At 38.0% G+C, this 27,136-nt stretch overlaps 3 protein-coding genes across 4 annotated transcripts; all 3 read left to right on the forward strand.

Moving 5' to 3' along the window:
• On the forward strand, positions 1–3,753 carry LOC139151779 (actin-1-like). Of its 2 annotated transcripts, none has more exons than XM_070724763.1 (6): positions 1–47; positions 190–356; positions 698–937; positions 1,301–1,547; positions 1,906–2,097; positions 2,669–3,753. In XM_070724763.1, the coding sequence occupies exons 2-6, from the start codon at positions 231–233 to the stop codon at positions 2,992–2,994; spliced, it is 1,131 nt and encodes a 376-aa protein (XP_070580864.1). In that variant the 5' UTR covers positions 1–47; positions 190–230; the 3' UTR covers positions 2,995–3,753. The 2 variants fall into 2 exon arrangements, with proteins under 2 accessions (XP_070580864.1, XP_070580865.1); XM_070724764.1 differs by having other exon boundaries at positions 8–47; positions 227–356.
• An 8,307-nt stretch (positions 3,754–12,060) lies between these two features.
• LOC139151781 (actin-4-like) lies at positions 12,061–17,400 on the forward strand. Its single transcript, XM_070724765.1, has 6 exons — positions 12,061–12,221; positions 12,417–12,584; positions 13,924–14,163; positions 14,792–15,038; positions 15,320–15,511; positions 16,018–17,400. Exons 2-6 carry the CDS (start codon positions 12,459–12,461, stop codon positions 16,341–16,343), a joined length of 1,131 nt encoding a protein of 376 aa, XP_070580866.1. The 5' UTR covers positions 12,061–12,221; positions 12,417–12,458; the 3' UTR covers positions 16,344–17,400.
• A 3,756-nt stretch (positions 17,401–21,156) lies between these two features.
• Positions 21,157–25,674, forward strand: LOC139151782 (actin-1-like). The gene is made up of 5 exons (XM_070724766.1): positions 21,157–21,489; positions 22,790–23,029; positions 23,485–23,731; positions 24,498–24,689; positions 24,965–25,674. Exons 1-5 carry the CDS (start codon positions 21,364–21,366, stop codon positions 25,285–25,287), a joined length of 1,128 nt encoding a protein of 375 aa, XP_070580867.1. The 5' UTR covers positions 21,157–21,363; the 3' UTR covers positions 25,288–25,674.
• The last annotated feature ends 1,462 nt before the right edge of the window (positions 25,675–27,136 follow it).

Raw genomic sequence — 27,136 nt, forward strand, 5'->3', positions numbered from 1 at the left:
AACACTGAGAAGAACGCGCAAAATAATCGGAATTTGATAGTGTCAAGGTACGTTTGCCCGTAACAGGTTGCTCAGAGTTCATCGCTATTGCTATGTATGTACACTACGATGAGCAAACAAGAGTTGAATATTTCTTAACTTTCAGTTTTCATAGACTTTCTTTAACATTTGCTTTTTTGTACATTATAGGCTTCATCTCCAAATCCCTGTAAACTTTTAAACCTAGCAACATGATGGATGAAGACATTGCCGCTTTAGTTGTCGACAACGGCTCCGGCATGTGTAAGGCTGGCTTCGCCGGAGACGACGCGCCCCGTGCCGTGTTCCCGGCCATTGTTGGAAGACCTCGGCACCAGGTAGGTATATTAAATCAAGTCTTTTTTTTAAGTTTTAACCCGTGGATTTCGACAGCTTATAGTTGAGAGACCGTGCTTATAGTTACAATACAATGTTGTTTGGTGCGTAGAATTCAAATACCACACTCCACATTTCTTGACCGTGTTTTCGAGTTATTGCGCATGCTTGGAACAGGTGGTTGTAGGGCACAGTCCCTCCACTAACTATGGGTTACTGGGACCTATTTGTCGAGTTCTTCACTTCTTTACAATTATCAGTGTTTCAAGTACAAAATATTCTATGTAAAGTGTTATAAGCTTAATGCAACTTCTTCTCCTTTCATCTCCTTTCACTCCTAAAGATTATAATGGCGGGAATGGGACACAAGGACAGCTACATCGGAGACGAGGCGCAGAGCAAGAGAGGTATCCTCACCTTGAGATATCCCATCGAACACGGAATCGTCACAAACTGGGATGACATGGAAAAGATCTGGCATCACACATTCTACAACGAACTGCGTGTCGCTCCAGAAGAACACCCAGTATTACTGACAGAAGCGCCGTTGAATCCAAAAGCTAACAGAGAAAAGATGACTCAGGTAGGACCAAATTTCAACATTTCAAAACATTTCAATAACATTATGTCGTATGTGTTCATACGAGCAACGATAGCAACTCGACTGACACACACATCAGCCTCCTAAAGCACTCGACCAAACCCTGCCTCGTAAATATCCGAAAACCGAGCTACAGCAAAATTCTTTTTCATCTTGCCACATATCGCATTATCTTCAGGACTGTCAATTTTATGCAGCCTCACCTTATACCTTGCAAGTGTTTCAGCTACTTATTTTACTTTGAAAAATAATCACAGCAACAACGTGTTGGGACATTTTTTTGTCTAGCACAATGTTGTTTCACCTTTTGTGTCAATTATTTAATGTGCCTTTTCAATCTCACAGATAATGTTCGAGACTTTCAACACGCCGGCCATGTACGTCTCCATCCAAGCAGTCCTGTCCCTGTATTCAGCGGGTCGCACCACTGGTGTTGTACTTGACACCGGTGATGGCGTGACGCATGTAGTTCCCATATACGAAGGCTACGCTCTGCCGCACGCCATACAGAGACTGGACTTGGCTGGACGAGATTTGACAGACTATCTCGTGAGAATACTGAGCGAACGAGGCTACAGTTTCACAACAACAGGTTAGTCTATTGCCGCTTCGTCCTATTTCGTTTAACCATGTATCCAATAATAGACACTTGAAAACCATGTATCCTTGTGATAGACACTCGAAATCGTTAACGTTGAACTGAAAGAAGAATTTTAATAAAACCGGCTCAACTAGAAACTTACACACATAGTCCAAAAGAAGCTCGTAATCGGCCAGAACGACCTCGTTCCATTGTACTTTGAACATGATAAATAATGTGTCGTCTGTCAAACTAAATGCTTCAACTTACACTAGTTCTGTACACTGATTTCGTAACTTTGTTACATCTATTTTGTAAGTCATTCTACTCACTTTAATGTTAATATATCCCTTTTTGCTCAAAAATATAGCTGAAAGGGAAATTGTGAGAGACATGAAAGAAAAACTCTGTTACGTGGCATTGGATTTTGAGAGGGAGATGGATGTTGCTGGCCAAAGCTCGTCACTGGAGAAAAGTTACGAGTTACCAGACGGGAGCATCGTAACCATTGGCAACGAGAGGTTCCGCACACCGGAGGCTTTGTTTCAGCCGGCGATGTTAGGTGAGAATTAAGTTACCCATATTAGAGCTCAGTTACAAAGTGTAGTGAACCAACCTACTCGCAAAATTTGTTTATTCTCTATGATTTATTTCTTAACGATTGAACGACCCAGGGGGATTATAAAGGAGAATCTGGCGATGTTCAGCGGCTCGGAAGCTTATGTTTGATTGGTAGACCGTAAGTATTTCGATCAACTTAAGGGGTCTGAAACTTCTCAAACTGATTGAATGTTTGGAAATAAGTCAATAGGAACGATGAGTTTTAGCCAACCAATGGGCTTCAAGATTTCTGAACTCGTGAAAGCAATGATAAACCTACTGAAATGTTATAATTAGTAGCAAAATGACAATGCAAACCCCGTGAAATACACTTTTCTAATTTCGAATGTTGACAATATTCATTTATTTATTTACTTATTTATTTTAATTTACTTTATCACATATTTGTTTGTTTGTTATTTGTGCTTCAGACTTACGGGCACAACCAACGCTTGCAGACAAATATACTTGTATTCGTTGTTTCGTTGTATGCTCACCACTGGCATGTTCATCGCATTTATTTCTTTACACAGGAATGGAAAACGCTGGCATACACGAGGCACTTTACGGGAGTATCATGAAATGTGACATGGACATCAGACGCGACCTCTACGCCAACACTGTGTTATCCGGCGGCACCAGTATGTATCCAGGAATCGCCGACCGTATGCAGAAAGAGATGACGTCACTCGCCCCGGGTAGCATGAAGATACGGATTGTTGCACCACCAGAACGCAAATACTCCGTCTGGATCGGTGGTTCCATCTTGGCTTCGCTGACTACCTTTCAACGGCTGTGGATCAGCAAACAGGAATATGATGAGTGCGGTCCCTCTATCGTTCACCGAAAATGTTTTTGAGGCGATCATTTGACACAATCTTACTCATAGATTGACTTTTATATTTCCAACGAAGGAGCAGAGGACCAGGCGACTGTAGGCCTATTGGGCAAAGATGCCGCCAGACAGACTACTTGTCTTCAATCGACCTTTCTGAACGAAGGACATAACGAGTTTTCAACCACGAGTTATAACCAATTCATAGAGAATTAATTTAATACCATACCTAAAAGGATTTGTATAGGACTCTTCAATCGTGTTATAATTTTTAGTACAAACAACAACTTGGATTTCACTTTGTACAATATTTCTATGAGTGCAAGTTGAGACTTACTTTTGAAAGTTGATTTTGATAAGTGGTATATAAACATTATTGACCAAATACTGAACTGAAAATTAAATTTATCATCTTTCAGCTCTAAAATACACACAAGATTTTTGTATATATATTTCATCTGTAGTTATACAGCAGGTTGCGAAAGTTGGCTTTTCTCCGGTCGTGCGTGCGATGACCAATACTTCAAATTGTCTTGGATGTTGATCCTAGGTACTTTTGATGATATTGCTTTTCGTAATGAAGTGGACTGGCTTAATTAAGTTCGTCATCCGATTCTATTTCTTTGATCTACTAACTTTTATCTTTTCTTCCCTGCAGCTGTTTTTATTGATGGCAAGTCGTGCATTATTGTACAGTGAGCACGTGTATTTATAAACTTATTGTATTTGACTTGTTGAAGTGTATAGTATTTACGTCTGCGATTAAATTATACATCGTCTTAAGCTTTATTTATTTATTTATTTATTTCACATTAAAGGATTTCCCATTTACATACTCAAACAGGGGTAAAGACTCCTATAAGGTTGTAATCTACCATGGGGTCCGACATAAAGAATAAAATATTCAAGTTTTAAACGTGAAAATAACTATAAAAAAATCAAATAAAAAATAAAATCAGTACAAGTAAAATGTAAGAGCAGTGACTACAGGTAGAAACATACATAAAAAACTGCTAAAATGCGAATAGTCTATCTGTTTACATTGTCTCTGATGTAAGAGTTCAACTGGGATTTGAAATTATTCATGTTCGTACTGCATCTAACCACATCAGGCAGAGAATTCCAAGCTCGAGCTGCACGCATGGCAAAAGTCCTTTGACCCGTTTCAGTACGAAATCGAGGCAGTAATAATTTACAAGTTGAGGCTCCTCGTGTTTGATAAGCATGAACGTCATTCAGCGTAACAATTTTTCGATAAGATAACTTGGAGCAGTATTGCTGAAACATTTGTACACCATGATACAGGTAAAGTAAAAAATGCGTTGTCTAACAGATAGCACATTGAACCTTTCAAAAAGTACTTCAGTTGGGGTATCAAAATCAGCATTAAGTATCACTCTTAAGGCACGCTTCTGCATTTTATAAACCTTATCTATATTTTTAGAAGTCGTATTTCCCCAAACAATAGAGCAATAATCAATGGCAGATTGAATCAAACCGTAATATAAAACTTTTCTAAGGTGCAAAGGAATAAAATTACACAGGCGCCTAAGTAAACCAACTCTCCGACTCAAAGTAAGACACAAATTATCAATATGTTTGTCCCAAGAAATAAAACTGTCTAATGTTAGTCCTAGTATCTTTTCAGAGGAGACACATGAAATTTGTTTGTCATTAATAGAGATGTCTAATTGTTCACCAGAAATATTAGCGTCTTTTATTTTTTGACGAGATCCGACTAACATGGCTTTCGTTTTGCCCTCATTTATGATCATTCCATTACTACGAATCCAGTTATTTGACGACAGTACATCATTTTGAAGGGATTCATTAACATGCGGAACAGAAATACCAGAGGTAAGAAGGGTCTGGTCATCAGCGTACATATCAAGTTGTGAATTATGCAAAGTAAATGGTAAATCATTGATAAAAATAGTAAATAGTAGTGGTCCCAACAATGATCCCTGAGGCACACCTACAGTCACCTTTTGAATATTCGAAATTTTACCCATGTAAGTAACTACTTGAGAACGATTTGATAAAAACGATTTAAACCAGTTTAACCCATTAATTTCTAGTCCATATAAAGATAACTTTTTAAGAAGGGTTTGGTGATTAACTAGATCAAATGCTTTTGACAAATCCAAAATAGAATACCAGAAATTTGACCATTGTCAATATTTTCTAACAGTTCATCACACATTCTTAATAAAGCTGTTTGACAGGAATGGTGTCTTCTAAATCCAGATTGTGTCTTATGAAGTAAATCCTTACTAGACAAAAACTCATAAAAGCTACAATGTACATGTCTTTCAATAACTTTAGAAATAGCAGGTAAAATTGAAATCGGTCTATAGTTGGACATTTCGGTGACACAGCCAGAACCTTTATAAATAGGAACAACTCTTGCACATTTTAAAATATCAGGGACGACTGCACTGTCAATACTTAAATTTAACACCTTTGTCAACGAATCTGAAATTACCGAAGCACCTATGCGCAGTAGTTTTGCGCTTACATTATCGGTGCCCGTAGATTTACAATCTGATAAAGCTTTCTTTACAAAGTCAACAGAAAGAGTAGGAATTGCGAATGAAGATCCGTCAAGTTTCTCATCGAGATACTCCGTCAAGAAAGAAAAGTCGGGATTGTCATCGACAGAAACGTTGAGTTTTTTAGGAATGCTAGGAAAATAATTGTTGAAAGCATAAGCAAGCACAGTGGAATCAGTAACAAGAGTGCCATTAACCTCCATCGGAGTGTGTTTTTGTTCCCTGGGTTTCGTGATATTATTATAAATATTCCACACTGCTTTACAATTTGAACCATTATCATTAAGCTCTTTGATAAAGTAGTCCTTTTTAGCTTTGTCGATCAAATGAACTACTTTATTTCTAGCAAGTCTATAAAGACCAAGTTTAGTAATGTCCCCTTTAGCTTGATTTAACAAAGCATCCCTCTCATGCATAGCATTCAAAATGTACTGATTCATCCATGCTGGCTGTTTTCTATGTTTCACACGCTTTTCAATATAAGGAGCATGTATATCACAAATCTTATTGAAAATAGTAACCCAAAGTCTGGTAGCAACATTTACATTACTCGTGAGATTAATTAAAAACCATGGCGCATGAGCTAAGTCATCAAGAAAAGAGTCTTGTTTAAAATGCGTCAGTGAGCGAAATGAGAGGAAACACGTGTAAAATTTGAGTTCTTTTTGCGGACGCAAATAATGGGGTAGTGATCAGACATACCAATCCCAGGAATTTGAACGTTAGCGATATTTTCATTGTTAGAGACATAGATGTGATCAATACAAGTTTTCGAAACAGGCCTTGTTGTTTCGGAGATTATTTGATCCAAATTCATATTACGTAGGGACTGATAAATATAATGATTTTGACCATCAGGAGCAGACAAATCAACATTGAAATCACCTAAGATAATAAGCTCTTTGCCCGTGTAAAAACCTTTTTCCAAATTCAATTCAATCTGTACATCAACATCACGAGAAATGTTTGGAGGTCTGTATACACCAGCAATTAAAAAAGAACTACATTTTGGGGGTTTAATTTCTAACCACATAATCTCTAAATTGTCAGATTCTAAATCATATCTTCTCGTGTAAATAATATTGTGTCGAATATACGCTAATAAACCACCACCTCCTTTTCCAACTCTATCTTTTCTTTCACATACAAGCCCCGGAAAAGTGAAAGTGTCTGTTAAAACAGCTGAAGTAAGAAATGTTTCTGCTAAAAACAATACATCGGTGGTTATTCTTGCATCAACGTTAATGTAATAAGCAATCTGATCTAATTTATTCGATAAATGCTGAATGTTCCAGTAGCCAAACCTCAGTCCTTTGTTGACCGATTTACTTGCTATCATGGTGTCAGAATCAGTGCGTACGGCATTATCTTCCTCGCCTGCGATCTAATGACTTCGAGAATACATGCGGTTGCAGTGCTGTGCCTTGTGTCCCCAGTCACCACATGTCCAACACTGCAATGCTGAACCATGCCTGCATACTCTTTGGATGTGCCCAGTTTCACCACAGTAGTAACATCTCACAGCTGGTTGGCGGTTCAACTGGTTTCGACGACCACGGTTATCAAAATGCCGAGGATTCAAGTTCATGTTCATAGTTTCGAGACGCCTATACACATTTACTGACCGTTGGACTCGCGTCTTTCTTTTCGTATAACAGTAGTTGGTAAGCTTTGTGTTTTCAAGTAGTTTGTCACAGCCAGTAAAGGTTAAATGGACTCCGTCACGAAGGAGTAAAGACGGGTCGACTGAGCCATCGCGTAATCGAAATTGTGCATCGTTGTCAACAAATACAACACGAGAATCAGCATCCCTGCACTTGATAGCCAATTCGCGATTAATTTGGTCAATTTTCGGTAACAAGTCAGGATCAGACGGGTCTATCCTAGGGCAGATATTAAGGACTGTAATGTTACCTGTGGTCATCTTCTTTGCTTGCTCAAGTAGTTGGCTGTAGTCATCTAGAACTGCTTCCTTAGATTTACTGGTGGAGCTGCAATCGTTCCCGCCAATTTCAAGAAAGATCTCCTTAAATGGATTCTCACATGAATATTCAGTAGCGATAAAGTGCGACAGATGCGAAATTGTAGCACCTGGCAGGGTCTTTACAACAAGTTCACTAGATTTTCTCGAAAAATTGCGTAGTAAAGAGTCTCCAATGAACAAAATCTTCATGTCATTGTTATGCTGATCATTGGATTTTTCAGTTGGTGGTGGACCTGGTACAGGTGGCCGTGTGGAAGGTGACTGGTTGGTATTCATAGATTCACAACCTGAATGCTGCGAAGGTTGACCGGGGGTCGCAACATTAGTTTCATAGACCGTGTGTTGCGTCTTGCGCAACTCTTCAAGTTGTCGTATCAGTACTGCACACTCACTTTCCAAATCATGGCATTTCACTTGCAAACGTTCATTCTCAGTTGTTTTTAAAGTAAGTTGGGAAATCAGATCTGTATTAACCGCTTGAAGTGCTGATAATTCAACGCGAATTTTGGATTGATCATTAATCATTTGATCAACAGTACTTTTTACATCCCTTACCACATTTGTCAAGAGTCGGCAGTCAGGGCACGGCCAGAAATATCTTTGTGTTTCCTCATCAGTAGTATTTACACACTCCAAGTGATACCAAATAAAACACAGACTGCATCTTACCATTTCATTTTCGTTTTTTCGGCCGTGTTTACAATTGGGAGTGCATAAAGCAGCAGGTTCTGAATCTTTGGCTTGATTTGTAGTTTGATTGGTATCTTTGCGCTTCGCAGTCTTTGTGGTCTTTTTATTACGGGTATTATTTGTAGCAGGCAACGTTGAAATTGACTGAGTATCGTTGACCTGTTTAACGAGTGTTTCTTGTTCAAGATCATCTAGTCGACTCTTCGCGCGGTTGTTGAGCGCATTCCCAATGTAGTGGCATTTAGATTTGATTTCGTCGAGCGAGAGCCTAGGCAATAGATTTTGCATTTTTTCTTCCATTCTCTTAACATATGGCCATTTACTGAAATTTTTCAGCTCTTGGATGTTCAGTTCTAAGATTTCTGCGATGAAAGCTTGTTTCAGAGCAGTTTCGATCTCCGAGACGTCGACTGAACTCGTGGACTTTGCTGCCATTATCGACAATGTTCAGAACCAGAAGGAGAACAATGGCGTAGTACAAAAGACAGCTTGACACGCAGACCGGAGACTGAGTCAGAGTCAACACACACAAATAAACTTGTCTTCCAGTGTCCGATATAATAAAAAACTTGTATTAAAAGTCACCTGAAAGGAGTCTTGAAGTGTTTATACCGATGCTGGTACTGATAGTGATAAATACTGTCTGTAGAAGTAAAAATGGAGAATTTTTTGAGAGAAGATACAGCACGTTGTTCACTCTTCGGAGCGCCCTCTAATTTTGTCTTTGTATGATATGATATATGTACTATGAGAAACATAATAACATTTTATGATTAAACAATAATAAACTCATTATTTTTGGAGGCAAAATCGTTAAACGCACTAAAATATGGGTATCGAGGCAGCTTATGGTCGAAAATTGAAGACAAAGAGAAAAGTATAAGTCATTAAAAGTGCACAACAGATGACTGTAGAATAACATCAACAGACGATCCCATCAACTTAACATTTTTGCCCCTTTAAAACAAAAATAAATCATACTAACGAACGTAGATGATTTCAGGAACTTTTCTACTAATAAAGTTATAAAGAGCGCTTACATTTCTTCGATTGATCAGAGAGAGATACTAAGCTCTATTCTCTTCAGATCAGATGATGTTTATGCGTACAACAGAGCGACTGATTAAATACGCCCGTTGTACGATCTTCTGTATTTCTGTCATATTCACAACGAGCCGTTGTCAAGACCAGTCGCAGTCCTTATATGGCAAAGATTTACAAAAAAAGTTCGGGTAATCGTTCAAGATTATTGATTAATTCAAGTCAATTGATCCGCCAACAATGTTTCCTTTTTAGGGATATGTTGTAAGGTCAAAACGTGAGTCGTGCTGCGGTACGTCATCCAAAGCTTACAAAGAACATGAGTAGAGTGTTGTGAACATGAACATGAACGATGTGGTCGTAACATCATCACATTTTTAAGGCATACTTTCCCCCACCATTCTCAAATTAGTTATCTCGCGAACTGGTGATCATGACTAAGGTTGGCGTTACCTATCCACTGTTATCATTGACAACTGTATTATAGTCAAAAACAATATCGAAGGTTGCACAACATCCTTTGTGTTTGCGTGATTAATACTCAGTATTTCAAAAAAATTCAGAGTGAAGAAAAAGAAGACAATGTGCATATTTCCTACACAAAAATGATCAAGATACCATAAAAACTGACAGATAGTGTCCCTAGAAATAAAGAAATTTGCACATAGACCCACATTCCGCCAAGTAATGTACGACTACATAGCTTCAGCGATGGTATTCTTTCTTCTTGTGCACAACAGTTATTTTGTCATTTGCATATGTTATTGTTGCTAGAATGACGCCATAGTCATAGTATACAATTTGGCTATCTGCCTGAGAATAAAAAAATGAACTGAGTCATAGCCAACTAAGCTGTACGTCAAAAATATTTTCAAAAACGCACTGAAAATGGTTCTTTGGCGGGAAGGCGTTTTTCTTCAGTGTTTGCGAGGGGTAAAGCCTAATTTGAGAGTCAGCGAATCAGAAATCACACTAATGTTAGCATCAGATTTACATTCAGTTCAGATCCCTTCAAATGACTTTGAGCTATGAAGAGCCAATCGTGATGGAGTTTTTTTTTTCTCCAGTTTTCTCGTCTGAGGGTCATGTACAATAAAGTGTATGCAGTCAAGTTGTAAAAGGTTAATGAACAGAATATACTTTGAGCGAATAGATGAAACACAGAGAGTTTAACATTTGAACATCGCCGGGTCCGCACGGATTGCACGCTGTTTTGACGGAGGGTCTTTGCCCTAATAAACATCCATGGCTAATGAAGTTGTTTATGAAGGGATGCCTACTTCCAGTTCGATATCGTTATTACTTTGGCAAATAGTATACTGTACAGTACACTTCACTTGATCCCCAGACTTGGAAAAAAACAATTGTCAGTGATATTCACAACATTGGAACTGAAGGATCTGTATATACCCTGGTATTGTCAAATTGGTGTTTACGCAGAGAATGTGATGTTGTTCTGGAATTTCATGTTGAAACCATGGGCATGACTTAAATTTTTGACAGCAATTTAAAAAATCTTGTTATATTTTGTGATGTTTTTGCATTCCTTGAGATACAGCATACGAAAGGGGACTTATTTTCATCAGATTATGCCAGAGAGAACAGAAAGAGTCCATAAGCCCTAGAGCCAAAATAATACATTTTTGACTTGGCACAAGTATTAACTCATACTTATTCATTGTGGCAATTCTTGTTTTGCTCGCACAGGTCACGTGTGACAACTTATGTACAATTTCCGCGAAAGAGCTCTTGCGTAACAGATGATATCGAGAACCTTGGAATTTTGAAGAACTACTTGGACATGGCTGTGTATAGCTGTATGCGCTATAGGCATTTCATATTTCACATTCTATCTAAAAAAAACCTTGAAAACTATGGATGTGACTCATTTTTTTTACTTCTGTTCCTTCATTTTCAGTAAAAATAAATTGTGCAGTGTAAAAATGTATCACATGTGATCGTGACGTTTAAGTTCTAACTAGAAGAGTATTATCAATGTTTTTCATCATTTTATGTGTGCGAGACAGGGTGTGTTCCAGTTGAACTGGGTCAAAGGCCACGAATACGGTGTTACCTACAGTCGTAAGCCGATGTAATCAGTTCAATGTCTTTACAGTATACCTCGAAGGAAAGGCAGATGAAAAGGGGAGATTCATAAATCATAATTTTATGTGGTTCTGCTTCATATGATAATTCCCCCCCTCCTGCGAACCAATCAGAAATCAAGAGAATTATGTTTTGTCAGGAACAGAGTCCATCGATGTCTGGCGATAATATTCAAATCATCGTCTAATATTCTTATCAGGTATTGAGATATTAGAGGTCAACGGGAAAGGCCAACGGGACTTTACGGTAAGCGCTGCTACAGTGTACGATTGTACAAGAAGCTTGTGAACTGATGTTTGTGAAACAAGAGGAAATCCAGTGTCAAAACCGTGGAAACTGAAGCAATGTAGCAAATTTAAATAAAATATGTGCGCTCCAGATCTGAAATCAAGATAGACACAGAAAAATGTGATATAATTCAGACGGCGAAGTACGTGTTTGCCAGTGTAAGACCGATAGAAATATGTGATTCGATAACGCTCCTTTCAGAATGATATATTTTTGTCTTGCATTTTCCTCAGTTGTCCGCGATTTTTTTTCTCGACGATTAAAATGTAATGTTGTCATGTTTAGAAGAAGCAGAACATTTCGTGCTGTGCAATAACCCTTTTGAATAAGCGGCGCGAAAATACGTGGCCTACGTATCGGAACCGCACATATATTGTATTTGTTCTAACATGTCAACACACCGGTGAACCGTTACGTAACCTTGATAAAACCATAAAAAGTCCTTATTGACGAGTCATTACCGGGTGTATGTCAGTGTTGGTGATCTCGCCGGCGTAAAATGCCCATGAATATATTGGAGTAGGAGATCGTATGATTCTTGCTTGGCCGGTCAATGACGATCGAAAAATTACTGAAACCGACATACGTAGGTAAGTAGCATGACACTGACTGCAGGTAATTTACAGGTAGATATTCGATTGTGGGTGTTTTCGCCCCATTTTCGCAGGTCTCTATTGCTTCGGATAACCGACAATTTCTTTATAATACCATTCCTATTTAGTATCCACACTCACTGTGCACTGATCGTCTTTTAGAAAAATGCGCTAATTCTCTTTATTTGGCAGGCTCGTGCGCATTTCAGTTGAAAATTTCATTACCTTGAAACCATGTTTGACGACGAGATTCCCGCTCTGGTTATCGACAACGGCTCTGGCATGTGTAAAGCTGGCTTCGCCGGTGACGACGCTCCCCGCTCCGTGTTCCCGGCCGTCGTCGGAAGACCAAAGCATAAGGTAAAAGTCAATTTTTTTCCTGTCAACATGTCGTATTAGGTGAGACGAAAAAATTGTTAAAAAAACATACATAATATGTACTTCCGGGTCACATGCACAGTTTCATGCAATCCCTCAACCAAAAGACGGGACATGCAAACCTTACTCTGTGTCAAGTTGGTGTTTGTTGGGTTCATTAACACGTCGATTAACGACGACGACTGAATCTTTCACTAGAAGGCAATGACCTAAACGTGTTTCATGATGTCAATCTCTCATAGTGTGCACAATCATTTCAAGTTTCCTCTCAAACGCTAAGACAGAGAGCAAGACGCACTTTACTGAAGTAAAGTAATCCATGTCTGGTGGTAAAAACCATTCTCTCTTGCGTTACTGCCACACACACCTTAACTTCTGATACCCAGCTTTTCAGCTTTTGCCAGGTATTCTATCTCGGCCCTAAATCATCACGCACTCACAGACTTGAAGGTTGATGTTTTAATAGCTTCTTTCAATAGCAAAATATTACACTTAACACTCTAAGTTACGCATTAGAATGACTGTATTCCTCCAAGAACCCCTGTACACAACGTAAATTTTCGCAAATGTACAATCAATTTGGAGAGAGAGAGAGAGAGAGAGAGAGAGAGAGAGAGAGAGAGAGAGAGAGAGAGAGAGAGAGAGCCAAACATGCACGGATGCATGCATACACATACATACATACACACACAAACACATACATACATACATACATACACACACATACATACATACATACATACATACATACCATACATAACATACATACATACATACATCATACATACATACATACATACATACATACATACATACATACATACATACATACATACTATACATACATACATACATACATACATACATACATACATACATACATACATACATACATACATACATACATACATACATACATACATACATGCACATTGTTTTAGATGTCAATTAAGCAATCACGATCTGGCATTACACTGCGGTAAACAAAGTAAACATCCACTTGTAGTTACACCTCGAATTACCAAACTTTCATCAAAAAACTCTACTACTGCTACACAAGAGGTGGGTGTAAAGAGCCAACTGGCTCTGCAGTAAAATTTACGCCAACGAAGAGGGCTCCATTCTGCAATGAGGTGGAATCTCTTTAGTGTCGGTATAGTCCGATATTTAACTTTGCAAACAGTCAGACGATGCTACATAGTTGGACGGCAGGCTAATTTGAATATACACAAAGTTAACTATGAAATTGCCATGTGATTCTATGGCCAAGGTCATATATCATTGTCAAGATTTTCATTGTTGACTGTACTTTCTCTTGAAGATGGCCATGGTAGGAATATCTCAAAAGGATAACTACATTGGCGATGAAGCACAGAGTAAGAGAGGAATCCTCACTCTGAGTTACCCTCTGGAACACGGTATCGTAACCAACTGGGACGATATGGAAAAGATCTGGCATCACACATTCTACAACGAACTGCGCGTAGCTCCCGAGGAACAGCCGGTGCTGCTAACGGAAGCGCCGATGAATCCGAAAGCCAATAGAGAGAAAATGACCGAGGTAAATTGAGCAAGACAGGTCAGCTTGTAATCGATTGGTTTGTTTAACAGTGATTTGATTAGTTGAACCAGTCCCGTCGATTAATGGACCGACTCATATTTGGATTAGGGAGGATCGATGCCTGAACTTTGCATAGTAACTTCACTCAAACATTGAATGTGACAATCCCTAAAATATTCAGTATAATTCAGTTATTTTACTGCGTATAGTCATTGACTTTCACAACATCGTTTACCAACAAAATCGCCTCTGCCTCAGACGCTATATAATGTCATAATGCCTGTCCTAGTTAGCTCTGCAAAATAATTCGAGAACCTACAAAGACAAATGCTTTAACTTTTGATAATATCTTCGTTATTTCCAATGGAGAAAACAGGTAATTGTTCTTCTTCATCCCCGATGCATATTGAAATGCAAAGCATTAGCCTCATGAAAACGATGCTTTGTGAAAATGATTGTTAATAAATTAATCCTAGACCGCGCTTAATTTCAATTGTGATCAATAACTTTGGACATTACGGTCTTCTGATGACAGACTTTTGAAATATTTAACCGGGCATTTCAACATAAATTTAGAAGAAGGATAAAAAAACTGTATTTGACAAACTTGCTTTCTTCTTCATCACAGATAATGTTCGAGACTTTCAACACGCCGGCCATGTACATCTCCATCCAAGCAGTCCTGTCCCTGTACTCCTCGGGTCGAACCACTGGTATCGTGCTGGACAGCGGTGATGGTGTGACGCACGTGGTGCCCGTATTCGAAGGCTATGTCATTCCTGCGGCCATAAAGAGAATTAACTTGGCTGGACGGGATCTCACCCACCACCTGATAAGGCTGCTCTTGGAAAGGGGCTGTAACTTTACAACGACTTGTTAGTCCATTACAACTTTCTTATGACGTGCATTATTGGCACGCACATTATACACACAAAAAATGTATACTTGACGCGTGAAAATGGTTCTGTTAAATTTCTTGTCTCAAGGTTGCTTTAAAATCCACAAAATACGCAAACGAGTGTTAGGACGGATAGAATGAAAGAACCAGAGTAACCGTTACCAAAATAGTATATTTGAATATGCTTCCCACGTGCACATCGCAGCACTTGCTTTTTTTCTCTTTCCTTTGGACAATCTTTCATGTGTTTTCTTTCAGCTGAGAGGGAAATAGTACGGGACATGAAGGAAAAGCTCTGTTATGTGGCATTGGACTTTGAGAGAGAAATGCATGTCGCCACTCACAGTTCATCACTGGAGGAAAATTACGAGCTACCAGACGGGGTCGTTGTGACCATTGGCAGCGAGAGGTTCCGAACTCCGGAGGTTCTATTCCGGCCTTCGTTGATCGGTAAGAACACAGGCACATAAAGTGTCTTTCTTTTACGTTACACATAATAGACCCTCGAGAAAAACAAGGGTCTGTGCGTCACACTATACACTGAACACTCCACTCGCCTGTGGGTAAGAAAACTATTATAATGTGACAATTTTCAATGTCTCACCACCCTTCTCTTCTCCGGGTCGACGGAGTAAGCAGTCCAAGGAAAAGATGTGTGAGGAAGATTGTATTTTGACATTAATTTTAATGATAGAACTACCTGCTGTACTGCAATACATATTGGCGCGCCCCATGTATAAGATTAATCATGTTGTTAAACTGTTAGACAAAATTAAAAAAATCTCTAGCTTCCTTAATGTCCCATATTTATAATAGGATAATAAGGATATTGGCGTTCTTCATGTTAATATTAGGGAAATATTCTAGTTTTGTACACCGTATTAGGTCACAGATCGCTTTTTTCAGTAGGCCAGTTGAATGTTTAGCATAATATTGGAAACTTTTTATCAACACAGGAATGGAAAGCGCCGGCATTCACGATATTTTATACAGCAGCATCATGAAATGTGACATGGACATTAGAAGCGACCTGTACAGCAACGTGTTACTATCGGGTGGCACTACCATGTATCCCGGCATTGCCGACAGGCTTCTCCGGGAAATGACGGCTTTGGTACCGAGCTCAATAAAGGTTAAGGTGGTAGCGCCACCGGAACGCAAGTACTCCGTCTGGATGGGTGGCGCCCTCTTGGCTTCACTGACCACCTTTCAAGAGATGTGGGTCAGTAAGCAGGATTACGACGAGTCTGGTCCATCTATTGTTCACAGGGAATGTTTATGAGACGTTTACATTTTTATGTTTTCGTTTCCTTTCTTTCTTTTCTTGCATTTTAAAAATTACAAGTTATCACAAATATGAAAGACGCACGACCTCAAGTAATGTTTAATGTTATTGTTGGATCATAGAATATAAAGATGAAGTCAGCTTCACCCGGGCCATCCATCTCGGTCAAGTATTGATGTACAAGAAGCTGTAATTTCTAGCACGTCTCAATTGCGCAATTTTTGCATGAACAGTGCCTTCAATCTAATATTGTAGATCACTTAGTAACGGTCAAATAATGCTCAGATAATAGAGGTTTGATCTGTCTAAAGTACTCCGCAGCAAGTGCAACGTATATCATGTATCGACTTCTCTTGATGTCGACGTACATGCCGCTCATGTATGTTATTTCACCTTGTGCTGAGACCAGTACCTGTCCTCAATAGAAACTATAGCGCTTCGGAATCAACGCTATCGAACAAAGAAAGTATTTCTCTATCACGTGTTTATTTATTCAGTTATTGTAATTTTTGTTGAGTAGCCTTTACCAAAGTGCACTGATTATTGTATCACTAGCCATGCACCCTTACTCAAACTGAATATCCCGAAAATTAATAATGTGTCCATTTTTTGCGTTTTGTGAGATTTGGATTAAGTTATATTATATGGCCGCAACATTCCTTCTTAATTGTGGATAATACATGCGAACGCACAATCATTGCTTTTATCTCTGGCGTCACCAAGGCAACTTGAAGGGTAACTTTCGATGTCGTTTCCGTCACTTTTTGTGCGTCCAGTCCGTTTGATCATTTATGAAGGTTTGGTGATTTTATTATCGCTTTGAAGTGATATGCTGATGTTAGGATTGAGGAATTCAGTACAGCGTCTCCACCTCGTTTGAAAGCAAAACAATCGCGGTAGACACTTGCCTGTGTGAACCCCGGCGGTACTTTGTGACATATAGGAGCTTGAGTATTTACAAGAAACTAAGATCCGCCGAACAGGAGAGAATTCTGAACCTTTATCAAATGTCAAGGTACAGATATATATACTTGCACTTTCAGATTTAATCTTTTAATAATAATAGTTATATTTGGCTTGCTTTTTTAGTGCAGTGCATAGACTATCCCAGGGACGAGAGTATGTTCAAATGTAAATTTTTAAAAAGAGGGTGGTCGTGACACAAAATAAACACAGAACAAAGTTGATAACTTCGATGAAGTGTCAAATTTATAATCTTTCAGCGCAACTGAGAGTCGCATCAGCAATGTGAAACGGTACTTTATTCCGAAGATCTCCGTGAAAGGTGATAAAAACATAACATTCAAGACAACATTTTTTCATCGTGCGAACATCTAAATTGTTCAATGTCGTTTTATTTACATAATGTGTGATTCACAATAAACTGTAAATAATATTGAGTTTTATTTATCGCAAAAATCAAGGACAGAAATCATGACCAAGGCATTTTTATTTACTTAAATTGGCAATGATGAATAAATGAATCAATAGAAAGTTTTGAGTCGACTGTCATCTCTCTTTCATGAGAATAGAAATAAAGAAATCTCCAAAAAGTGTGACATCTTTTTTCTGCTATGTTCTTTCCATTTTTGATTAGAGTGACGTACGTATGGTAGTGATGTAAAATTTACACAGTGCCGTTTCGTGTAATTCCTGAATGTTGGTTTAGGCACTGTACAAGATTAGGATATCGGCTTAGCTCAATTTACTGCTGGGGGGTCACATATGTCGTATATGTACGATTGTGATCAAAACAATTCGGGCCGTACCTCTTTGATCAATGGCCCAATTAAACTTTACCGCAACGCGAAGAAGATTTATCTTCTGAAAAAGTGGAACTCATATGTTCAGTGCATTGCCAGAAATTCTGTCAAAAAATATGTAGGCCCTACTCCAAAGGCACATGAAATAGAAATAGACCGTGTATGTGCACATGCGCAGATAAACTAAGGTCAGTGACTGACTCCGTTGCTTCGGAATACCAGAGTGCACACAGTAAGTGAGGCTACCCACAATTCTCCATGATCTGTACACACGGAGATCACTCACTGAACTGAAGCAAATTTCTTCTGTACACAGAACAACTCGGTCCATATTTCAAAATTCTGGCAACATTGTTCTGATAATCATAATTTTTTGATTACTCACTGTGAATAATGAGAAGATCAACCCCTTTTTCGTGGAGGAGAGAGTAATTTTGTAATTTTGTCAACATAGATTTTTGACAGCCATACACAATATTTTCTAGGAAACTAAGAGAATAAGTTGCATCTGTGTTGGCAAAAGAAAGGATATTGATTTTTGAATGTTCGTAACAAAGGAAATTTGCATGTCTGACAGGTGGTATGATGAGACCATCTCAGTTGCTGATAACTTAACCTTGACAAACGTACAATTTTTAGCAACAACAAGCATCGACTTATTATTCAATTTGTTCTTCAATTTTAAACATAATCGATAATTTTGGAACATGTTTTAACAAATAATCCTGAACTTAAATTGTAACTTAAAATTGTTAAGAAACTGATAAAATTGAAAAAGCCTTTAGCAAAAAATGTCTGAGTGAACAAATCAAGGGAATTGTGGGTAGGCTCACTTACTGTGGAGTGCTCGGTGACCAACCTTGCACCTGTTCGATTATTCGGACTCAGTTGCAAAGCCTATAACTCAGACGTTATAGGCCTACCGAGGTTGACACAATGGCATCCTTTCATAGTTATACTATGAATGAAGGAATCGTCTTTTATAGGACAAATCACAGATATATCTGTGTTGGTCAAAATGTTTTCTCCTATAAGTGGAGAAAACTTACAACACAGTGCACAGTGGAGGGAATATGTTTACCGCCATTTCGTTTTCATGTCGCTGTTCCAAATCCAACACTATAAGTATCACAAAAACTCACCTTGGACGCTTCCCACATTGTTCTTTTTGAAGTTCCACAACTTACTTTTCAATTTGCTGCATGCACTTAGTAGAAATCGTGCAGTCATAAATACATTTTCAATCAGTGATCGTGTACTTGGTTTCCATCATTTTTGAAACAATATTCAGTGTTTTTCCTATCAAAAACTGTATTTCTAATGTATTTGTCCGGCCAATGAGGTATAATAGGAATGGAATGTTCTGAGGCCCGGACATCATATGGCCTGTTTGAAAATAAATTTAGCCAAAACTAATCTCTCTGCCTTTGCTGTCTCGATAACAAATCCGAGAACCAACACTTCCCCTCCCTTCCTTTTTGAACGACAACAAAGCCCGAGTTTTACTGAAGAAATTTTCCGTAATCTCCATCACATCCCAGGAAAGTTCTACCGTAATCACGCATAGGCCAAAAAGAGTAAAGATTATGCCTAGAACTTTGTTACCGCATAGATATGGTAAGGTGCATGGCTGAATAACTTTTCTTCAAGTTGTAAAATGCAGTAAAAAGTAAAACTGTATAAAACTATAGACATTTGTCCGATTGTCCTCAATTCCCGTTTTTTTGGGTTTTTTTTGTGGAGGGACCGTGTTTATATATATCGGATAATCTGACAGACAGAAAATTCAATTCCTTACAACCCGATACATAAAGCGATTTTAAGAAGCATTCTGATGATTTCTTGACTAAAACTAACCAACATTTTCAAAACCACAGAATTTTTCATTTGTCATTAAAATTGAATAAAAAGTGGGTGATAAGTTCCCGGGGACCTACGGGACCAAGTCAAAAAGCAACTGGACCTGGTTCGCCTTTGCTGACAGTTGAGATAAAATTTGGCTTTTTATTTGTTTTGACTCTACTTGCAAAGAGTATTTTAATCGACACTAGAAAACGTATTTGAAGGGAAAGGAGAAACAGATTGTTCCATGGGCACAGGGTTTACAGAGCAGCGAAATAGCCTGAATAAGTTACAGCTATTCAAGTACGCGGTTTCTTATATATTCTACATAATTAGCACTTTCATATCCCCTTGCACACAGGTGCTTGCAGTGTCACGGTTGCTTGAATAGTCGATCGAAGGCTCGGGATCGAAGTGGGAGGCCGAAAGTAGTAAATAAACAATAGAAAGTTTGACACAACAAATCGGTGAGAAGTCCAAAACAACATAATAAAACATCAAAACTAAAAAAAAGCAACATCGGCCGGTCGAAAATTACCCTTCAAAAGTTCAAATCTTCACTCTGGTAATATTTGACTGATGTATACCAAATGTAGGCGAAAATTCAGTGTCTGGCAATTCTCCGCATTCATTTTGCCAGTCCGCCATTGGAAAGTGTAATTTCACTCCCATCTATGACTACTACTACTAGGCCTACCAAGGTTTGGCCTCACACCTCGATGGATCCCAGGCCTTCGAGCGACTATCCAAGGAACGCTGCGAGCACCTGTGCCCTTTGCATGGTGGCGGTTTTTACTTATTTCTGACTTTCTAATGGCATGAGTTAAAAAGAGACCAACTTACAAACACTGCCATGAATCAAGGTCCTAAATGACAACCTCCTCCGAAAAATGGGTGTTTATGAGATCTTTTTCTGATATAATATTTTACTTGCGATTCAATTTTACAAAAAAAGACAATTGTGAAAGAAGGCAGTCGTTTTGTAGAGTTTTTGGGCGAATTTTATCATTTGTCCCTCATCGGATAGAGTAACTTCGATATTCTTCGGATGTGGTGCCGAAGCTGGCGCTGAGTAGCATCATTTTCAGTTTCAGCTAGGAAAGGTCACTTGAGGCTAAGGAGGAGGATGACGCGAGTTCACGCTCGTCCAACTTTACGCTCATTATGTAAATTTAGTAATCGGGTCAGGGGTTGAAAGGTCACAACGCAAACATGATGTCACATCCCCAAATGACTGGTTCCGAGACACAACAATACGGGGCGTAAGGAAATTTATGTGCCGCAGATTTTCAAATATGGAGTTGACCAAGGGCCTACGAGTCCCATGACATGAAAAAAGGTCGACCTGAAGTGCTTGCGCTTGCCTACGGTGGGTTTTCGACCTGAAACAGGGAACTAGTTTAGTTTACATCATGGACGACGAAGATGTTCCTGCTCTTGTTGTGGACAACGGTTCCGGGGTGTGCAAAGCTGGCTTCGCCGGTGACGACGGTCCAAGTTCTGTGTTCTCGGCAGTTGTCGGAAGACCACGAAACCAGGTATTTTGAATTCACAAACCATGTTTGCTAACTTCAGTCAGACCGAGTTTGCTGTTTTCGTAGTACATGTAGTACAACTACAAGAATCTCTGGCTTGAGGGTGGGCGCTCAGACTCGCAGTGTCAACAATGCAGCCTTGTGGCATTGTGCCATCGCAATCCGGCTCAGTCACATTATATATTGAATTTGTGGTACATGTATGGGCAGCTCGAGCTGTCCACATTGTGATACATGTTTGTGTCCATATATAAATAAATAAATAAAAGAATAAATATACATATATATATATATATATATATATATATATATATATATATATATATATATATATATATATATATATATATATATATATATTATGGAAGTATACAGATGTCATCGTGCGTGGGAAAATACAGCTGAGTGCTTGATGCTAAAGCAGAGCAATATAAATAATTACACAATTTACTTCAGGTTCAAAGTAATGATATCGGTTACTTTAGTTTCATGTATCCTGCAATCTGAAGATATGAAATATATATATATATATATATATATATATATATATATATATATATATATATGTAACCCCGGTTACGAAGTAAGTCACATGATTTGATTATATATATATATATATATATATATATATACCCGGTATAAAAGTAAGTCACATGATTTGATTATATATATATATATATATATATATATATATATATATATATATATATATATCTACATATATATCTACATATATATATATATATATATATATATATATATATATATATATATATATATATATATATATATATATATATATATATATATATATTATATATATATATTATATATGCATGTTTGTCACAGTAATCAATAATACCCTGCACATGTTTGTTAAATTTACCACACAGTGCTAGTATTTCAACTGGTTTTGTGTGAAAATCGTACCAACAATTCTTGTTTTACGAAGAAATTTATATATATATATATATATATATATATATATATATATATATATATATATATATATATATATATATATATATATATATATATATATATATATATATATATATATATATATATATATATATATATATCTTCAGATTGCAGGATTCGTGGCCAACATGGAGATGTACATGTAATTCCCATGAGTAACGGTGGTAGCATGGGCATATGAATGAGACGTTACATTCATGGTACCGAAGTCTACAGTCCCTAATGTACATAATGATTGTGCAGTCATGCCAATGTGAACACTTTCAAACAACCACCATTCTTATGTCACTCAAAATATGTCTCAATGTTTTTAATACATAAGACTGCAGATGCGGGAGATGATCGCAAGGAAAGCTTTGTAGGTGACGAAGCACAGAGCAAGAGACACGGCCTTACTCTCTCATATCCCATCGAACACGGAATCATTACAAACTGGGATGACATGGAAAAGCTCTGGCATCACACATTCCACAATGAACTAGGCGTCTCCCCAGATGAGCACCCAGTGTTACTGACAGAAGCGCCATTGAACCCAAAGGGAAACAGGGAAAAGATGACACAGGTGAGAAAGAGGTCAACAACCCTTGAACAACTGGTCCATTATGCAATGAATATTTAGCCATTAACATTCACCTTTTCAGTTTGATAGTCATGTATCCAGTAAAGATAATTTAAAAGTATTGGATCTAATAAATACTTTTTCAATGTGATATTAGTATTTACATGTAATATCTGCTTTCTTAAGTGTACAACACAGAAGGACAGAGGCCTTTACCGTTGGAAGTATTGTTTTCAACTGCTTTGTTTCATGCATCAACCAGATTTGATGAAAATCAGACGTGGGGATGGCATGATAATATGTAGAGAGAAGACCGACCTTTGAATGCTAACGAAAACAACAGCAACCAATTTCATCGCATCTTCTTTTTGGTGGTTGTAGTTCTATGTATAGACTAGCTTTAGTAGAAGATCAGGATCTCCATTGTGAAGTACATGCCTTTGTTTTCTCAACTGCAGACTATGTTTGAGGTTTTTCACACCCCTGCCATGTACGTGTCAATCCAATCTATACTGGCTGTCTATGCATCGGGTCGTTCCAGCGCCATATCAGTAGATATTGGCGATGGTGTGGTGCAAGTTTTACCTGTATATGAAGGGTATACCCTACCACACACCATACAAAGACTGGACGTGGCTGGACGAGATCTGACTGATTATCTTTCAAGATTACTTATTGAAAGGGGATACAGCTTTTCAACGACAGGTGAGTCAGTACAGAATTATGATTATACTACAGACCCTGGAAAAATATAACAAAGAAAATACTGCACTTTGACAACCTACAAAAGTACCGGTATCACTTTTTATTGCCATAGTCATGTCTATGCCAATATTGGGTTTTGGAAGATATGAGAGGACACTTCCTTTCATTTGTTTGGAGATTCCAATGTCTATCGATAAATCCTTCCCAGAGGACCGTGTTTCAAGAGAGGATACGCTTCCGGAACATTTCATCATCTGGCACGGAGCATATCACTGCCAATCCCTCAGTCTTGAATACAATTAATTCATAATGTTGAAATTGATTTATTAAATGATAATTGTCATTTAGCTTCATTTGAGGCATCAGGGCGATGATGGCATAGCCATGAGCTCTGTATCCGACCCCTGTACCCATGAGACGGGCACAGGAAATTTGTGTTATCAGTCTAAATCTAAGAGGGTGTTTTGTACAAAATTTTGAACATATATCACTTCACTTTGTTTCATGGATTCTTTCAAATTGTAAGTGACAAGTACTTGATAATGGAGTGATCAGTATTGATGATATTACTAGTATCAATTTTAGTGTAAGTTGCATTTTCTGTAATAATTACTGTGCAGTTCTGAAGGCCAACAGAAGAGCGCCCTCAGTGTCAACTTGCATGTGTGTTGTACTGTAGTAATACACATCATGACCAACTCTAAATAGCTGTCCTGTGCAATGGCATTTGATATGAATGCTCATTCAAACTGACATCTTCACACAGCTGAGAGAGAAACAGTGAGAGAGATGAAGGAGAAATTATGTTACGTTTCAATGGACTATGAGAGAGAGTTGGAACGGGCATCGCGTACTTCATCTTTGGAGGAAAAGTATGAATTACCTGATGGAGATACTGTCAGCATTGGTAGTGAGAGATTCCAGGTTCCAGAGGCTCTTTTTCAACCTTCATTAATTGGTGAGAAACCTTTGGCTGCACGTGAGAACGTTGACATATTCTGTGTTGTAATGTTGTTCATGGTGTAAACATAGAAGAATGTACAGTAATTGCGTCTATGTGACCTACTTCTAAAAGAAGCCTGTATTAAAGACATTTTGTTATCTGCCACCAACCTCTAATATGTTGATTTTAATTTGATAGCATTCCGCATTGAAAATGCAACAAGAAGACTTTACGAAAAGTAAGATTCTCTCTCTCTCTCTCTCTCTCTCTCTCTCTCTCTCTCTCTCTAGGTGTCAATGATGGTGGCATTCATCGGAAAATTTACAATTGCTTGATGAAATGTGACATTGACATGAGAAGTGACTTCTATTGCAACCTTTATCTGTCTGGTGGCAGTAGTATGTATCCTGGCATTGTGGAAAGACTTCAGCAGGAAATGAGCAACTTGATCAGTGGCAGGAGAGCCAGAGTAATAGGAGCACCGGAACGGGAATACTCCGTGTGGATTGGCGGTTCCATCATGGCTTCTCTGTCCACTTTCCAAAAGATGTGGGTCACCAAGCAGGAATATGAAGAATATGGTCCTACCATCATTAACAGGAAATGTTTTTAGAGCTTGTTTCACCCCTACTTTATTGCAACTACTGATATATCTATCCCCATCCGTCGGCACAACGGAATTATGGGACTCTGTGAAGCAGAAAGGGATGCTGGTCAATGTGATGTTATATACATTCTTGCAAATATACAGACAAATAATGTATGTACATATTGTGTGTATGATTACATATGTAAACACTTGTACAAACATACTTCACATCATTGTATATTTTAGGTACCGTCTCAGATTGTCGCAGAAGTTCAAGAAACGAAATTAATTCGTTTTGATCAAAACCCCCTCCCCCCTCCCCCTAAACGAAACTTCAAAAGTGCGAAATGTTTATGTCTGCCTGAGGGTACAATGTTGCATTTTGCTATCGATCAGATTTGACTACTAACAGGGCATTTTTACCGCATAAAAGTTTCATTTTATCTTACTTTCCCTTTTTTGCATCTGTTCTTTGTCTCTGCGAACACGCAATTTGTACTTGGTAGGGGCGGTAAATAAGCGAGAAACTTTGACAAGGGGGACCAGGCATGTTCAATCATATTAAAACGACTATGACCAGATGCATAACATGTGAGAATAAAGACATCTAGTGGTTAGGGCATACGCTTATAAATAGCGCATTTAAAAAAATGATACTTTTGTCTTTGTTGAATTTGATAAGTGAAAGGTTAAGGATACAATGTTAGTATTGGTAAATTGTGTGTGGGGCACAAACGAGATGGAAACGGTTACAAATTTGTTGGCACAAGTGTGCAGTTTTTCTTTAATTTAAAATAAACACACGAAAACTTGTGATCACAAAATAAAAGTGCGAAAGTGAAGTTCACTAATTGAATGGAGGTCAAACCCTCTCCCCCCCTAAACGAATGAATTTCGCTTTTTGAACTTCAGCGACAATCTGATCTGACGGTCCCTTATACCACCGTATTTCGATACATAGAATGAAAAATGATTTCAACTCCTCAGGTCATCAAATATAAGATTTATTTTTAAGAAATCTAATACTTTTTAAGTGATTAATGATATGTATATTTTCAGTGTGGTGAATTGTTACTTATTCACTGAAAAAGAAATGAAAACAAGGACAATTATACATGGCCTTCACTGACCAAAAATTATCTTGAAAATATTGTTATATATCACCTTTACATGCAAGTATATATAAAGTTCATGAGCTCATTGATGTACATAAACAGCAATGCAAACTACTTTTCTTAAAATCAATGGAAGTTATATCATACTATTGTACAGTGGGTTTCTTTTGTTATTTAACATATTTCGCCATCAGTGATATGCAAATAAAAATAAAAGTATGCAAATGAATTGTTGCCCATCACCCAATAAAATAACAGATGCAGATTTATGCAAATCAATGGCTGCAGTTTTTTGATTTGCAATAAGCCAGTGTAACTGGTAGTCACTTCATCAGCGTAAATCTTACATTTTGCTTATTCAATTAACAGCAGCCCTTCATTATTAGAAGACATGATTTTGTGTGATGCAGGATGATGCTGATATGCAAATTAAGGGACCACGTGTTAGCCAACATAAAGCCCAGCAAGAGCTTCCTCATTTATTATGGGTTTTTTTAAGGGCCATCAATGCTAACTTTATTTTAATTTTGTATTTCAAGTTCTTATTCCCGTCCTACAGGAATGTTGAAACACCTATTTGGCTTGTCAACATAGCGTCTATATGTGTAAAATTACATTTGAATTCCAGTCCGGACCACAGTTTACTTGTAAACAATATAACAATGCAGTGTATATGTGTACAGGCTGAGTTGAAAGCTGAATACTGTGTATATCAACATGCTTCAGGGAGTAGAACAAGAAATTGTGGTTGATATGAC

This window comes from Ptychodera flava, chromosome 15, assembly GCF_041260155.1.
Source record: "Ptychodera flava strain L36383 chromosome 15, AS_Pfla_20210202, whole genome shotgun sequence".
In the NCBI taxonomy this organism is placed as follows: Eukaryota; Metazoa; Hemichordata; class Enteropneusta; family Ptychoderidae; genus Ptychodera; species Ptychodera flava.

Bases quoted from the DNA above. Each gene is read 5' to 3' on its own strand.
- LOC139151782 (XM_070724766.1), top strand. From the start codon at position 21,364: ATGGACGACGAAGATGTTCCTGCTCTTGTTGTGGACAACGGTTCCGGG. The intron at 23,030-23,484 runs GTGAGAAAGAGG...TCTCAACTGCAG, and splicing joins ACAGGGAAAAGATGACACAG to ACTATGTTTGAGGTTTTTCA. The intron at 23,732-24,497 runs GTGAGTCAGTAC...ATCTTCACACAG, and splicing joins ATACAGCTTTTCAACGACAG to CTGAGAGAGAAACAGTGAGA.
- LOC139151779 (XM_070724763.1), top strand. From the start codon at position 231: ATGATGGATGAAGACATTGCCGCTTTAGTTGTCGACAACGGCTCCGGC. The intron at 938-1,300 runs GTAGGACCAAAT...TCAATCTCACAG, and splicing joins ACAGAGAAAAGATGACTCAG to ATAATGTTCGAGACTTTCAA. The intron at 1,548-1,905 runs GTTAGTCTATTG...TCAAAAATATAG, and splicing joins CTACAGTTTCACAACAACAG to CTGAAAGGGAAATTGTGAGA.
- LOC139151781 (XM_070724765.1), top strand. From the start codon at position 12,459: ATGTTTGACGACGAGATTCCCGCTCTGGTTATCGACAACGGCTCTGGC. The intron at 12,585-13,923 runs GTAAAAGTCAAT...TTTCTCTTGAAG, and splicing joins TCGGAAGACCAAAGCATAAG to ATGGCCATGGTAGGAATATC. The intron at 14,164-14,791 runs GTAAATTGAGCA...TCTTCATCACAG, and splicing joins ATAGAGAGAAAATGACCGAG to ATAATGTTCGAGACTTTCAA.